Source organism: Rosa rugosa, chromosome 7 (assembly GCF_958449725.1).
Source record: "Rosa rugosa chromosome 7, drRosRugo1.1, whole genome shotgun sequence".
Classification (NCBI taxonomy): domain Eukaryota; kingdom Viridiplantae; phylum Streptophyta; class Magnoliopsida; order Rosales; family Rosaceae; genus Rosa; species Rosa rugosa.
In genome coordinates this window covers 14,441,870-14,459,087 of record NC_084826.1, presented here as the reverse complement: position 1 = coordinate 14,459,087, position 17,218 = coordinate 14,441,870, and the positions used below count along the sequence as shown (strand labels likewise).

Genomic DNA, 17,218 nt, shown 5'->3' with positions numbered 1-17,218 from the left:
TTAACATGGGTACTCACTACTTGTACATACATGTACATTTGCAAGCATAATTAGCTATAATGGGCCACGCTCATTGTACGGCCAAAGGTACTAATTCCAACCAAATGAATGACATGCAGACACACCGCTAGGCGGGCTACAACCCCAGCGGCAGAGCACCTCCAGATCGCCTCCGACGCGCCGCCACGCGCTGCGCCAAGATAGCATCAGAAGCTTCTGAAACTGGGAACCGAAGCACATCAGTCCCACATCGAAAACAAGGAGGAGGACAGCCTCCTCCTCACCTATAAAAGGTCCTCTCCTCTCTCCTCATTAATTACGCATTCAATACTTACCTACTGTTACTTTGTCAACATAAATACATTGACTAACTTAGGCATCGGAGAGTTGAAGACCGCCCAACGCGGTCTCCCTCTGACGCCCTTTGTATTTTACTTGACAGGTAGCGGAGGCTTTGAGAACATCACAAGTATCGATCCGCCCATCGGATCAGCATTAACAAAGGTTCAGCTACCGCCGGACTTTTAGACATTAACACTACTGACTAGTGGTTGCAATTGACTATTATATACAGGACCAACAGAAATATAATGAGGAAAAAGTAAAAAGATTAAGAAACACAGTACTTGTCAGTCATATGATATATACCACAAACTGTTGAGTGAAATGAAGTTCATATCAACAAGATATTGTGTTAAAGCACTACTGTTGTTGATATGAACTTGATATTGCATGTGTTAAAGTAGAGGAAACTAATTAATATGTACAATATATTGAAACTGTTACAAGCGACTCTTGCTTGTATCCATATATGTTCAAGCTGAATCTGCAACAAAGTTTCACATGCAGGAACATTGATTTTTTTTTTTTATGCTCAAGTTAAAGCTTTTGACCTTTGTTTCGAGTGGCTTCATGTAATTGCCTAACATCTTGAATCAAAGAAGACATGCTTGAGTGCGATGAACCTCTTTGTTCCATGGCTCTTCCCCCCTTCTCTCTAATTTCTGTTGCTCTCTTTCTTCTCTTTTCTCCTTCTTCACCTCCATCCATCAGTGTTTGTATTGCCTTCTTCACCCCATCTTTCTTCACCAACACTCCAACTTTCTCTTCATCTCCCCATCTAACAGGAATCTCCACACCAACCCGAACACCGATCTTTAAAACCTCTATGATCAATTTTTCGTTAAGGAATTGCTCAGCGAATAGAGGCCATGTGATCATTGGCACACCAGAACATGCCCCTTCTATGCTTGAGTTCCAACCACAATGAGTTAAGAACCCTCCAATTGCTGGACTTGAGAGAATAAGAACTTGGGGAGCCCAACCCTTGATCAAAAGGCCTCTTCCTTTGATCCTTTCCTCAAACCTCTCCTCCATTAACCACTTCTCCAATTCTTCATACTTCCCACATGTTTTGATTACCCAGATAAAGGGTTTTCCTGAGGCTTCTAAGCCTAGTCCAAGCTCTATCAGTTGTGATGGGACTAATCTACAAAGGCTACCAAGACAAACATAGATCACAGACCTTGGTTGCATTGATTCAAGCCATTGCAAGCATTGACTCTCATCAATTGAGGATTTGTTACCTCTAGAAAACTTTTCTGAATTGCTCTTGTAGCATAAGGAAACTGGTCCAATGCACCAAACCTTTTTATCAAACACCTTCTCCAACTCCTCAGCACACCCATGTTCAAGTGCATTAAAGCTATTCACCACCACCCCAAACGATTTCGCTTCAGCCTCTTGATTCTTGTCCCTGAAGTCATCCAAATCCGGTTGCGTGACAAATGCTCCTGGTAGCTGAGCCTTAGTGATCTCAATCCTCTGGGGCAGCCCTGGCACCACAAAAGGTGTAGAATCAGAAGTAACAGAATTATGAGCATTATAGAGTTTGATATTGTGAGAGCTCAGCAGTGAGAAGCAGCACATTCCATGGAAAACAATCCTTGGAATATTGAACTTCTGAGCTGTTTTTGAAGTCCACGAGAGGGCCTTGTCCGAGATTATGCACCATGGCTGAAGCTTCTGGTCTTCAAGGTACTTTTCTAGTGGTTCTTGCAGCATGCTCAGAGCCTTAAAGAACTTCCTCAGCAGGTTTCGAGATGGTAAGGTGTCAAGACTCTCACTCCCCATTGGAAGTCCCACTTCTTGGCACGGAAATGGGATTTTCACAATGGATATTGGAAGTCCGGATTGATCTCTTGCTCGAGAAATGCATGACTCAAATCTTGAGGCATTGTATGGAGTGGTGACCAAGCTAACCATCACACCACGCTCTGCGAAGAGCCTAGCCATGTCTATCATGGGAATCATATGCCCTTGTGCCATAAGAGGCACTAAGACAAAGTGAGGCTGCTCCTTTTGCCTGGCTTGTGAAGCCATAGTAGACAGGAGATCACAAGGTCTAATTCCTTGCTACTAATAAGATTGGTTATATATAGGTTGATATATGGAGCCAAAATAGGTGAAATCTAGTAATCTACCATGAAAAATGTGTAATCGCGCGGTTAGGTGGCCAAAGCAAAATATGATGACTTCAACAAAAATGACTGCAACGCGAGCTTGACTTGAACACCCATTCAGATTGCCACCGCATTTATAAACTCTTTAAAGTTTTTATCACAAACACTCCCTGAAGTTTGGCCGATTCAACACTATGGTTCCCCACATTATAAAACTATTATATTGATATCTCAAAATTAATTCCTTATATACTTTTGATACCCTTAATCAATAACATCGTTAACTCTTCTTTTTTGTTAAGGGCATTTTTGTCTTTCCTTCTCTCATGTTAGTTAATTAGTTATTATCATAATTATTTCTCATTTTTCATATATTAGTACTATTTATGCTTTCTATTTTTCTTCTTTTTAGTTAGTGATCGGTGACTAATTATTTTGATCAAGAAAATATTGAGTTTTGTGGCCGGGAAAAACTGAGAGGCCAAGACGAAAATACCTTAAAAAAATAGAGGAGTTAACGATGTTATTAACAGACGATACTAAAAGTATGTCGGGAATTAATTTTGAGGTACTAATGTGATAGTTTTAGAATGTTAGGAACCAAAATGTAAAATGACTTAAATTTTAGGGACTGTTTGTGACATTTACTCCACTCTTTAATTCGCTACTATACGTTCAGTCTACTTGTCCCCAATGTTTAATGTTTACTTTGGTATTTTACTTACTGCGTGCAAGAAACTTCAGTGCTGGCATGGACTTAATTAATGCATAAGACATATATTGGACTAATTGGACTGTTACTCTCACATAATCATGTCAATTATCTTGAGAGTTGTTGATGAATAAGAGAAGCTAGGGCGAGCTTAGAAGGGAACATTTCTAGTTTGAATGAGAACGCATATGCTGATGATATGCAAATTGCAAAATGCTATTTGCAATATGACCGAGTCATTGCACTACAGCCGAAAAAATCAAAAGATAATAAAAAGAGAAATGAGACCGGGTCATCTCTATGGCTTTTGGAGTATTAAGTTATATTAGGTAGGACCAGCGGTTTACCGACGTGATTGACTTGGACAGATTCAAAGTAAACTCTATGAATAAAAAATGCCTATATGTTAGACGTATGCAGTTGTTGCCTTACAATTTGGTTCAACCCATAAACTGGGTTTCCTAGTTCAGTCAACTCTCTGCGTACCAACGGGGGTTCAACAACTTTGTCACAAACACAAGTTTGTCTGAGTTTGCTTTTGAGAGTATCTTTAACGTCATATCAACGGTTGATAATCATTCACATTTAGTCAAAGATAACACCACTTTAATAATACATGTATCTTATTTCAAACTTTGAAATTAAGAAATTTTAATAACATGCCTCGTCAACTAAACATATCATTTTAACGTGTCACAAGTATGCAAGCGATTAGTCACTAAAAGAATAAGTTTTATACTAAAAACTAACATAAAAGGTAATGAGTTCTAAAGCAAACATGATTTCTCAATAGTTATTATTATTATTATTATTATTATTATTATTATTATTATCTCTATCAATTCAACCATGAAGAATTCTGATTAGAGCAATAACTCTTCATTTTCTTTGTCAATCGCAAAGGTTGTACCATAGTTAAGAGAATATATGTAGTCTATTCCGTTGTGTACAAGTTGATTGATCCATAGTAGTTAGATTGAACAATTTGGTAAGATTATAAAAGAAGAGACTCAATAGAAGCAAACATACTCAATTTATAGAAGAAAATAAAGGAATGAAGGCAGCCACATATTTCGCTCTTAATTACCATACAAAATTATAAATGACAATTAATTTAAGAAAATTCTATATTGGGATGAACCCATTCTCATTCCCAAATTTACTCTTGTATTATATTTGGGGGCCATTATATGAAATTAATGATTGTGTTTAATTGATTGGGGGGCAATTCCCAAATCATTATAAGAATGAGTTAACAAAATGAGTTTTTCTATTAGAACCTCCTATTTACTTTTTAAAAAGTAAAATTTGCTATCTAAACCTCTTTCAAGTACCTAACTTAACCTTACTTATAAATGGAATGTTTTGAGCATTAAAGATGAGTTTTAATGCTCTCATAATTGTTTGTTTACCAAACAAAGAAAACCTGAAATAAATATTAAAAAAAAGTCATAGCTTGGTAACTAATTAAAAAAAATTACCATAATTGTTTTCAAGCCTAATGTTTCATGTTTTATGGTTGCTACCATTTTAGCTTGGTTGCAAAATCAAATTTGCTCATTCTATTGTTTATATTTAGCTTTATCTTATTTGCCGCTTATTTGGTTTAGTTTACACGATGGCTCTATATCCCTCGTTTCATGATCTTGTTATACTAATGAGAAAACCTTTATCTAATTTTTTTTCCCTACCACATCATAATTTTGTTCTTATATAATTCACTAAGTAATAGTTTGAATGCATTTTCTCTTGAATATTTCTTTTCTTCGAAAGCTTTCATGAACAAAGATAATGAGAAATGAGAATTGAAAATGGAAAGGAACAATAAAAGTAATATCATTAATGGTCAAGGTTTGAGTGCAGCCGTACTGGCCCTATTTCAAAAAAAAGAAAAAGAAAAAAATTCTGTTTCTATTATTTTAAAGTTTTTGGAGAGAGAACAAAAATATATACTTTTTCTTAATATTTTTGTTGTCTTTAACGGTCTTTTTATATAATGATATATAAGTAATTTAATAATTAAAAAATGAGGGAGGTTTTGTAAGTAGATTAGGAGGTTTCAATAGAAACTCTCTAACAAAATATGCTTAGATTTTTTTTTCTCTCTCTCTATTCTTATTTGTCTTTTCATATGAGTTGACAAACTCCAATAAACAATTGAAAAAAGACGGAGGTCCAAATATCAAAATTTAGATATCCAACTAAAACCACCCGGTAGGTTTATATGTGTAATATTTTGCATTTGGAATTCACTTTTACCGAGGCAGATATTTTAAGTTTTTTTGTAATACTACCACATGAATGATATTATCGTTTCTCCATGGAAAAAAAAATCTTGAAACATCATACCAATTTCTAAAATTTTTAAAGGAAAATATAAGTGGCTTGAAAAGAATGGTGTGCTATTACATACGATCGATACTTACCTTATGAGTCTCAATCAGATTAAGTGAAGAGGGAAAAATCACCAATGGTCATTAAGTTATGAATCGTTCAACACTTAACTTAGTGACTTTTCAAAAATATCACTTAACTTACTCGCTTTAATATCCGTTTTTCACATAACTCACCCAATCTATTGTGTCGTTAAAAATTTGTACGGATAGGGTTATTTTCGTCAAATTACATATAAATATTTGAAAAATAAATATTAATATTAAAAAAAAAAAGAAATTTTGGAAGAAAGTTATTAGATTTATTTTTCAATTTCTAATAAAAAAAGAATTTAAAAAAATTGAATTTGAATTTGAAAACAAAAAAAATCTGTCATTTTTTTTAACTTAGAAAAAAATGTTTTTTTTTTTTTTTTTTTTTTTTTTTTTTTTTTTTAATTTAGAAATGCATATTTTAGTGTTTAGACAAATATACCATCAATTTTAACTGCTTCTAACGAAAGATTTATGGCAGTGAGTTAAGTATAAGATAATGATAAATGAGAGTACGTGAGTTAAGTGCCGAACGGGTCATAACTTTGTGACCATTAGTGATTTTTTTGCCAATTTCCAACTCTATCTCATTGTTTTAAGGAGCATGTTCTTCTGAGACATACAACTCAATGGACATTTGGTTCGTTTTCATCAATGAGTAAGAAACACTTGTCTTTGTCTAATCTTACTTCTTGGTTGTGATTCTTTCTTGGCCAAGAGTGCCTGTTATCTTCTAAAGTCATCCTTTGGCTAAAAATCTTCTTGGTTTCATATTGTTGTTGTCATATGTTTGCTTGAATGCACATTTCTAGCTAGTCATCTGCTTCCTACTTACCACCCAACTCATTCAGTCAATGATAGGACTAGACCCTATTAGCTGGAAACTTAATAGAGTAAAAGGCAGAGATCACTTCAAGTGGATCAAACTTCTAATGCTTAAACTGAATATTTTCATTCATACTCCTCAAAACAGTACATAGACCTTCTTATAGGGACTAGATACTCATTCTAGAATATGACCCCTAGATTACCACAACCTTAATTAACATTTAAAAACACCAACCCAGTAAATGTCATAGAAAACACAAACTCAATCAATAACATAGGAAAACAAGCCACTAGATAGTTCTATACATAGAAACAGATTTCAAGAATAAACCAAGACTCTACCATTCCACCCATTTGAAAATAAACCTTGTCTCAAGGTTGGGATGTAATGAAGTCTGGAAACTTCTCCTTGATTGCATCATAAGGCTCTCATTTAGCATCCTCAATTGGTAAATTTTCCCACTTGATGAGAAGATTCACATCAACTCGATTGTTGCGCTTAACAAGCCATGGCTCTAAGATATGGTTCAAATTTAGTCTCTCCACTAAGGCCTCGTTTGGTTCGCGGAAAGAAAAGGAAAGGAAATCAATTCTTTGCTCTTTCCATGGGCATGAGAAATTGCAATTCCCATCAATTTTCCTTTCCAGTGTTTGGAGAGGCCAGGAATATGGTCATATATTTTTGTAATAAATGCAGAAAACTGGGTGTACATACCTCCAATAAATATGGAGTATTTGCTATCTCACCAAGCATAAGTAACTCCTACTTTGGGACATCCACGAGACATGGCAAGGCCCAACCGCTACTTGCATCGTGTAGCCCTATGTTCAAGCCACGCCACGGTATCCGGAAGTCGCAAATCCGCCTCCGGGAAGCCACGTTCCCGCCCTTGCCAAGATGCCCTCACAACTAGGCTTTCTAGACTAGAATTGTGTGGTTGCTTATCCCACATCGAAAAACATGTAAAGGAAGAGCATTCCTTCATCTATAAAAGGAATGCCTCCTCCCACAACTCAACACATTCATTCATCCCATTACATACTTTGTAATCTTGTTAGGCCGCAAGGCTCGACACACTAGTATAGCTTTCAAGTGGACGTAGTCTCCCGCTCATGCGGAAGCGAACCACTATACATCTTGTGTCACTCTCTCCCTCTCTCTCTAAACCTAACTAGAGATCCCACGGATCACTAACGTTAACACTGGGAGGGAAAGTGAATCCTAAGGTGGGTGGGGGGAACCATTTCCCCCCTATTTTCCTTTCCTTTGGGAACCATTTTCCTTTCCTTTGTCATCCCAAACACAGGAAATAAATGACTTTCCTTTCTCAAGGCCCTAATTCCGCGAACCAAACATGGCCTAAGAGAAACATCTGGGAGATGACTTTGGACAGAAACTGGAGCACCCTGATACGCTCAAAGCAAGCGCATAATTTAACCCTATAAATATCATTAGTAGTATAAGCAAGTAGGGATCGTTCTATTCCGGGGATTGAGGGTACACCTGTCATTGTCAAACAATTAAACAATTAAAATTAAAACAAAGTAATATAAACACAAAGATATTCACAAGTATAAACATATTTACGAAAAAGGGGGAATTTTGGATTTTGGATTCGAAAATAAACTAAGTTAAGAAAACAAATAAAAATGCAAAAACATAAAAATACGAATGGAATGAAGGAACAAAGATCAAAACCGAAACTTATGATTAAAATTGATTCAAACCCTAATATTGTTCATCTAAGTCATGAGAAAGGAGTTGATCATGTGAAACATTCGAAAGCAAATGAATTCCCATTTTTTACTTTTCAATGCTAATTAACCTAAGCGAAAGCACCTAGATTAATCCTATCAAACATGCAATCAAACCCTAGAAAGCTAGTCAATCATGTCATGTTTAACGCATTACACATAGAGAAAGGCTATCAACTCAAGTGTACAACTTAGTATGGAAAAGTCCACCTAATTGCAATTCTCTTTAATTAAATTCGATCTTTGTACAAAACCTTTACTACTTTGATTCAAGTTTACACAAAACGAAAAGTCGATTTCATGTTCTTAAACCTAGCACCATTCATATCGAAACCCTAAGTGTTTGCAACCACATAAGATTAAAATACAAAAGTTATCTATAACGCAAATTTAATTAAACAAACCCACATAAGCAACTCTCGAATCACAATATATGAATCTGAAAATTCTCAATTAATCATAAAAATTCCAGAAATAATACTTTGTTCAAACATATATGTCAACTAGTTCATAACCAACGAAATTCAAAGCAAAGGTTACAAAGGAGAATAGGATTACACCGTGGATGAAGATGAGATGGATGATTCACGTTGTGGATTCTTGAAACTCGAAAGCAAGCTTCAAGGATGGCTATGGATGGAAGTGCTCACGGCTTCTCTTCTTCTTCTTTGGCCTTGCTTGAACTCGTGGAGATGACTAAACTTGAAACTAGAGGATGGAAAGGAAAATGGAAAGGAAATGGAGAGACAAAGAAGATGGAATGGATGAAGGAATGTCTTTCTTCTTTGTTGTAGCCTCTATTTATAGGCTACCAAGCAAAACTATTTGGATTTAAACAAATGATGATATGTTAGGTTTGAGCATTTAAACATTAATGGAATTTATTAGGTTTGAATATTTAAACACTAATGGAATTTGTTAGGTTTGAGTCACTTTCTACTCATTTTTCCTTCAATTAATTCTCCACCAAGACTTCAGATTTTGCCCGTGACTTCTTCATATGAAATGATCCATCATGAGTGTAGATCATTCTGTAAAATTTTCAGAATTTATCTCCATGTGTTTGGGCCGGAATTTCTGCTGGACTCCTTACAGGTCCAGTTTTCCAGTTTTGCTTCTGCAGAACATTGGGCTGACTGTTTGAAGGCCTTCCACTTCTTTTTGGCTCTTGCACTCTTCATAAGAAATGTTTCTTAGGATGTCTAGAATGGATCTGGAAGGTTTCAGCTCATTTGAAGTTCATTTGGTCAGGTGGTCGCTCCTTCTTCCTTGCTTGGCTTGGTTTCTCCTAGCCGGAGTAGGAAAATGTGTAAAGTTGACCTTTTTAGTGCATTTCCATTTTTCTCCATCATTTTATGGACCTAACACTTATTTCATCATCATCTACTCCAATGTACCTAAAAATAAAAATTGAATTAAAAATCGATTCGTTAAGGAATTAACTAAGCAAAATGTGAGGAATTAACTATTAAAATATCACATTAAAATGCTTCTATCAAATTCCCCCACACTTAGCTTTTGCTAGTCCCTTAGCAAAATCAAAACACAGACACAACTAAGACTCAACGAAAATTTAAAGACTCTACAAATACAATGACTCTATTGCCCTTCAACTTTTTGTCTCAGCAATCTCTTACTTTCACCACACCAAGATTAGCACTCAACCAAGAATTAATGTTTAGGCATTCGAGAGTTAATTAAAACATGTAATCCACACATACACAAGTAGGACTTGGTTGTAACAATGGTGATGGGTTTAAGCTTAGCATGCTTCAGACAAGTATGATTCAAATCTCACAAGTATATCCCTCTTTCTTCTCTCAGATCATGGCAATGCTTAAAAGCTTATTCACTCAAGTACATGTGAAAGATAAACAAAGTATATCACATATGTATAGAAACAAAAGCACATAATTTTTCTTTTAAAGATCTCATGAAGGATATCAACTACTTGCACGAATGGACTGCCATAGGTTCAACTCTTGTAACTTATCTCCACATCAAGGGCTGTCCCATCTTAAGGATCAAGAAGGTCCTCTCTCAAGGGTTGTAATGGGGCTCAGGCTCAAGGTTTAAAGAAACGAAAGGTAAGGATTTATCAAAGTGTCCTAAAAACCTAGTAGAGCTCATATGAATGTAGAGATTTCGAAATATTCCACCAAGGCATTGCAAAAACGTCACTTCCCCATAGTGGTAATATAAGAGGGCCAAATGTCTTCATGTTGGGCCCAATCTTCAATGTAAACTTCCCTTGAATCTAGTGAAATGGACAAAGGCCAAATTTTTCTGTAGTGGGCCTTCAATTCAAAGCAAACTCCAAAATCACTAAGTATGGGGTATTAAAGTCCATATACTTTTCTTTTTATTTCTTTTTAGCCGTATATATATATATATTTTTTTTTCTTTATTTTCATTTTTCACGGCTTTCACATATCTTTTCTTTATGGACAATTCTACCCCCACACTTGAACTTTCACCTCTTCTCAATCTTCATCTTTAACACCAAACCCATGTAATATGTCTCAAAAGTTAGCTCCACTAAGTTCTTAGAACAAAGGGTAGAGTTGTAACTATACTAAGCTTCATGGTTAAGGATTTTAAGGGTGATGAACGAAAAGGCTTAATGTAGGCTCAAAGGGGCTTAACTAGAGGGGTCCCACGACGGGCACAATTGGGGACACAAGTTTATTTGGCAATGGTGGTAATTCCTAGAGAACCTCTATCCCTTCCAGAATCAGGGCCATGTATTGATATCACGTCTCAACAAGCACAAGAGCGAATTCTAGCATTCTCTAGTCCATTAAACTTAATCTATGGCAAGCAGTCAATCAAGATGAAAGAATAATGAGATCATCAAAACATCGCCAAGAAATTAAGAATATATTTTCATTTCACTCCAAGAAAAAGGGACATGGCTCAATTATCTCACATGGGCTTTATGAATCACAACTCATCTTAACATGCTTATATTCTGTACCAAGGTCATGCAATCCATATCCACTACAAAGCACATATTTTTCATATATCTCAATTAACCAAAGAATACCATGTTAAAATCATCTCAATATTGTGATCCTCTTTTAGTCATGATTTCAGAGATATAGAATCATCCCAGACAGTTGAAAGGCATCCTATGACTCAAAACAAAACAAAAACAAGAACAACACATAAAGTGACGCAACATACAAGAAAAAAAAAAAAAAAAAAAACGTTTTGGACTTAGGGATATTTCTCTTCTCCTTTCGGTAACTCCTTTGGAACATGACCAGGTGAAGAGAGGAACGATTTTGGCGGAGCTCAGCTCACTTGATTGACAGGGGACGAGACCCTTTGTCAGCACTTCTCATATCCAAACTAGACCTTTAGACATCACATCCCATTGGATGCGCCTACGATGAAGAAGATATTTACCCAAAATTCATTTTGACTCTAACAACAAACAAACAAAACAAACAAACTAAAGAACAAAGATAAACAAAAACCAAAACATGAATATAAAACCTAAAACAAAGTTAACGATTTTTTTTTTTTTTTTTTTTTTTTTTTTTTTTTTTTGAATCTAATTTTTTTTTAATTTTCTGATTTTTTATTTTGTTTTCTTTTTATGACAAAAACTAACTACAAGCATTAATCCTTCCCCCCACACTTAAATCATACATTGTCCTCAATGTTAAACAAGTTAGAGCATGCAATGAACAATTATCATGTGAATGGAATGATTAACTCAAGAAAACCTAAAAACAAAAACTAAAAACGCAAATAACAAAGATACAATCAGAAAATAGTAATAGAGGAGATAGAGTTTAAGAGAGCAAATCTGCGTTGATGGCTCCTCCACAGCTACGGTTCAAATGGGTTGCCTCCCATGCAGCGCTTAATGTTTAAAGTCTTTCAGCCTAGACTTGTACCTCCATTTACTCCTTTGGAGGAGCGGTATGCGGGCGAGTGGCAGCCTTCTTGCTGGTTTCAGCCTTCGGAGGAGGGTTCTGATGGAGTGACATAAATAAAAAAAAACGGGGGAGGCAAGGTTCGAAACCTTAACTTGCTGCACGAAACCTTTGTCCCCAACCACTGGAGCACAAGCTGTGCTTAATATAATGTGTACAAATTTTATACTTATTATGTCATAAACGAACATAATAAAAATAAACGAGAGGCGAGGTTCGAACCTCAGACCTCTTGTACACGAACTTTACACTCAACCACTCGAGCACGGCTGCTCACGTTATTATCCATACCAATCCTTTTATTTAAACCAACTGTTTCAACTGTTTCAACAATTCGGCACAAAACATCCAAGACTGTTGCAGAAACCCAGCCCAACTCATCCAAAACTGTTTCAGAAACTCGGCCCATCATGTCCAAAACTGTTTCTGAAACTCGGCCCATCAGGCCTCCACCCACAGCTACAGTGATGCCTTGATCCGAGACAGGCCCAAGTACGGCCCACTTGTGTCACGGCTTATCCCTTCCGTGATTTATGGCAGTCAAATCTGCTTTCGGCTACAGCTGTCTGCCACAGCGCCTCGAGATTCCCTCGGTCCCCTTACACGCTCTCCACGCGCCAACAACTTTTCCGGGTTTCAGGGCGACTTTAATCCAACGCGTAGAATGAATCACAGGAATCGTCCATCCAACGGTGGAGATCTGCTCACCTAGCTCTATAAATAGGTGCATTCTGAGGGCGCAACTGTTCACTCCAAAGGAACGAAAATCTCTCCTGAGTTCCAGCCCCTCTCTCCCAACTCTTCAGCTTTTCCTCTTCTTTCAAAACTCAAAATATTTCTTCTTCGATTCAATCCTTCTCTTCTGATCTTCTCTCCCATCTAGTTGATTCAATCTCATCTTTCCTCTGAACTTTCAGATCTCCAACACACCATCATCATCCTTAATCCCTTTAACAACAACTCCTTCAAACACTTGACAACTTTACTCTTCGATCTTCACATCCCCTCAACCCATCACCATGGAACCACGAACTCTGCAACTGATGGAGCTACAAACCCAGCAACAAATCGAGGATGGAGGAAACAACCAAGCAGCCGGGAGTAGTGCCAACACAGATTTCTGGCGAAGCCGTGCCAGGTGGGTTCCTACTCCAGATCAAATAAGGATCCTCAAGGATCTTTACTACGACAAGGGAGTTAAGCGCCCAACTACAGAGCATATTCACGAGATCTGTCTCCAGCTGAACCAGTATGGACATGTTGAGGGCAAGAACATTTATTTTTGGTTCCAGAATGTCAGGGCTCGAGAGAAGCAGATGAAGAGGTGCAATCAGGCTGCTCAAGTGCCCATGGGAACTAGTTCTCCTGGTACTGGTGGATCCATTGATCTCAATTTTGGGCCAGCTGGTTCTACTGGTGCTGGTGGATCCATCGACATCAATTTTGGGCCAGCTGGTGGATCCATTGACATCAATTTTGGGTCCACTAGTTCTACTGATGATGGTAGATCCATTAATCTCAACTTTGGTTCCACTGATTCTACTGGTAATGAAGGATTTCTTGATTTAAATTTTGTTTCATATTCTTCCTCACACTTCAACACTAATACCAGTACAACTCTTTTGGCACAACAGGAGGACAAACATCCCTGCAACAACGAGGAGGAGATCACCAGGAGATTGAAACCCTTCCATTGTTCCCCATGCATGGTGAGGACATCTTGGGCATCATGAAGACTACTTCCGAGAGAGGTAGCGGTTATGGCGGTGGCTCTCACATTTCCCTTGAGCTCAGTCTCAACTCCTACAGAGATGCAGACATGGCTTAGTATAGAGTATTATTATTATTATTATTATTATTATTATTTTTTTTTTTTTTTGTAAATAGCTGAAATTAATAAGACTGAATGAATGCATTTTTTTTTTTTTTTTTTAATTTTTTTTTTAAATTTTTTTTTTTTATTATTATTATTATTATTTTTTTTTTTTGTAAAAAGCTGAATTTAATAAGACTGAATGAATGCATTTTATTTTATTTTTATTTTTATTTTTTTTAATTTTTTTTTATTATTATTAAAAAATATAGGACTCAAAAATATTTATAGGACACAAAATGAAAGACAAAAATATTTATAGGATTCAAAATGAAAGACAAAAATATAAATCCCTTCCCCCACACTTAAATATTGCATTATCCTCAATGTAATCAATTAAAAGCATGCAATGAAATAAGTAAGCATATAGGGATGGAATTTACGAAAATAACTACTAAAACAAAAAGAAAATGGAGGAGTAAAAGGGGAAGAGAAAGCAAATCTGATTATATTCTGAATTGGGTTGCCTCCCAAGCAGCGCTTGTATTTTACGTCTTGCAGCCAGACGGTACCTACATTAAATAAAGTTAGTAACTTAATATTAACAAAGAAATACAAAAAAAATAAACAAGTAACTATGAATTACAAACTACAAGTATAATTAACAAGTATTTTGTACATAAGACACAAGTTAAGTACACAAGTGAGTATAAAACGTAAAAAGTATTTTTACAAGTATAAAGTGTGAAACAACAAAATAATTTACACGTAAAGAGTATGCACAAGTATTTCTTTTGTTATAAACATTATTGATATCAAATCTAATTCCAAGCGGTAAATCAAGTGGACGTGCGGCCCAAGTATAGTCGTCTAGACACAAAGTCCCTCCTACATCCGTTGGGCAACCTTACTGAAATGGCCAGGTAGGGGAGGGTGAACACGAGAGGAAAAATCCATTTTGGCATGAGCTAAGCCCATTTATAAGCACTTCTGGATTCAAAAACCCGTCATGAACGTTGTCCCCTTCCTAGACACCATCTCACATAGGATATTCTTACTAGGATGTAAAAGGTCCTAAGTGTGTTAGACAGTTCAATGAATGTTAATAAAGGCCGCCCTCAACCTTAAGGGACCTGAACTAGGTACCAATAAGGGGTTTAGGCCAATATTAATAAACACGACTTCACCTATTCCTTCTTTAATTTACAACCTACAATTAAATTCGTATTCAACAATAAAAAAAAAACAACCTAGTTAATTTAAACTAAGTATCAAACAGTTTATATACAACAATTATAAACAAAAACAAGTGATTTTTCAATCCCCGGCAACGGCGCCAAAAATTGATACGCTCAAAGCAAGCGCATAATTTAACCCTATAAATATCATTAGTAGTATAAGCAAGTAGGGATCGTTCTATTCCGGGGATTGAGGGTACACCTGTCATTGTCAAACAATTAAACAATTAAAATTAAAACAAAGTAATATAAACACAAAGATATTCACAAGTATAAACATATTTACGAAAAAGGGGGAATTTTGGATTTTGGATTCGAAAATAAACTAAGTTAAGAAAACAAATAAAAATGCAAAAACATAAAAATACGAATGGAATGAAGGAACAAAGATCAAAACCGAAACTTATGATTAAAATTGATTCAAACCCAAATATTATTCATCTAAGTCATGAGAAAGGAGTTGATCATGTGAAACATTCGAAAGCAAATGAATTCCCATTTTTTACTTTTCAATGCTAATTAACCTAAGCGAAAGCACCTAGATTAATCCTATCAAACATGCAATCAAACCCTAGAAAGCTAGTCAATCATGTCATGTTTAACGCATTACACATAGAGAAAGGCTATCAACTCAAGTGTACAACTTAGTATGGAAAAGTCCACCTAATTGCAATTCTCTTTAATTAAATTCGATCTTTGTACAAAACCTTTACTACTTTGATTCAAGTTTACACAAAACGAAAAGTCGATTTCATGTTCTTAAACCTAGCACCATTCATATCGAAACCCTAAGTGTTTGCAACCACATAAGATTAAAATACAAAAGTTATCTATAACGCAAATTTAATTAAACAAACCCACATAAGCAACTCTCGAATCACAATATATGAATCTGAAAATTCTCAATTAATCATAAAAATTCCAGAAATAATACTTTGTTCAAACATATATGTCAACTAGTTCATAACCAACGAAATTCAAAGCAAAGGTTACAAAGGAGAATAGGATTACACCGTGGATGAAGATGAGATGGATGATTCACGTTGTGGATTCTTGAAACTCGAAAGCAAGCTTCAAGGATGGCTATGGATGGAAGTGCTCACGGCTTCTCTTCTTCTTCTTTGGCCTTGCTTGAACTCGTGGAGATGACTAAACTTGAAACTAGAGGATGGAAAGGAAAATGGAAAGGAAATGGAGAGACAAAGAAGATGGAATGGATGAAGGAATGTCTTTCTTCTTTGTTGTAGCCTCTATTTATAGGCTACCAAGCAAAACTATTTGGATTTAAACAAATGATGATATGTTAGGTTTGAGCATTTAAACATTAATGGAATTTATTAGGTTTGAATATTTAAACACTAATGGAATTTGTTAGGTTTGAGTCACTTTCTACTCATTTTTCCTTCAATTAATTCTCCACCAAGACTTCAGATTTTGCCCGTGACTTCTTCATATGAAATGATCCATCATGAGTGTAGATCATTCTGTAAAATTTTCAGAATTTATCTCCATGTGTTTGGGCCGGAATTTCTGCTGGACTCCTTACAGGTCCAGTTTTCCAGTTTTGCTTCTGCAGAACATTGGGCTGACTGTTTGAAGGCCTTCCACTTCTTTTTGGCTCTTGCACTCTTCATAAGAAATGTTTCTTAGGATGTCTAGAATGGATCTGGAAGGTTTCAGCTCATTTGAAGTTCATTTGGTCAGGTGGTCGCTCCTTCTTCCTTGCTTGGCTTGGTTTCTCCTAGCCGGAGTAGGAAAATGTGTAAAGTTGACCTTTTTAGTGCATTTCCATTTTTCCCCGGCAACGGCGCCAAAAATTGATACGCTCAAAGCAAGCGCATAATTTAACCCTGAAAAGATCGTTAGTAGTATAAGCAAATAGGGATCGTTCTATTCCGGGGATTGAGGGTACACCTGTCATTGTCAAACAATTAAACAATTAAAATTAAAACAAAGTAATATAAACACAAAGATATTCACAAGTATAAACATATTTACGAAAAAGGGGGAATTTTGGATTTTGGATTCGAAAATAAA

The 17,218-nt window shown here is 36.0% G+C and overlaps 1 protein-coding gene across 1 annotated transcript; it reads right to left on the bottom strand.

Annotated features, from left to right (window-relative positions):
* Nucleotides 1-615: 615 nt before the first annotated feature.
* On the bottom strand, nucleotides 616-2,560 carry LOC133721279 (UDP-glycosyltransferase 73D1-like). The gene has a single exon (XM_062147849.1). The coding sequence runs from the start codon at nucleotides 2,380-2,382 to the stop codon at nucleotides 880-882; it is 1,503 nt and encodes a 500-aa protein (XP_062003833.1). The 5' UTR covers nucleotides 2,383-2,560; the 3' UTR covers nucleotides 616-879.
* Nucleotides 2,561-17,218: the final 14,658 nt, after the last annotated feature.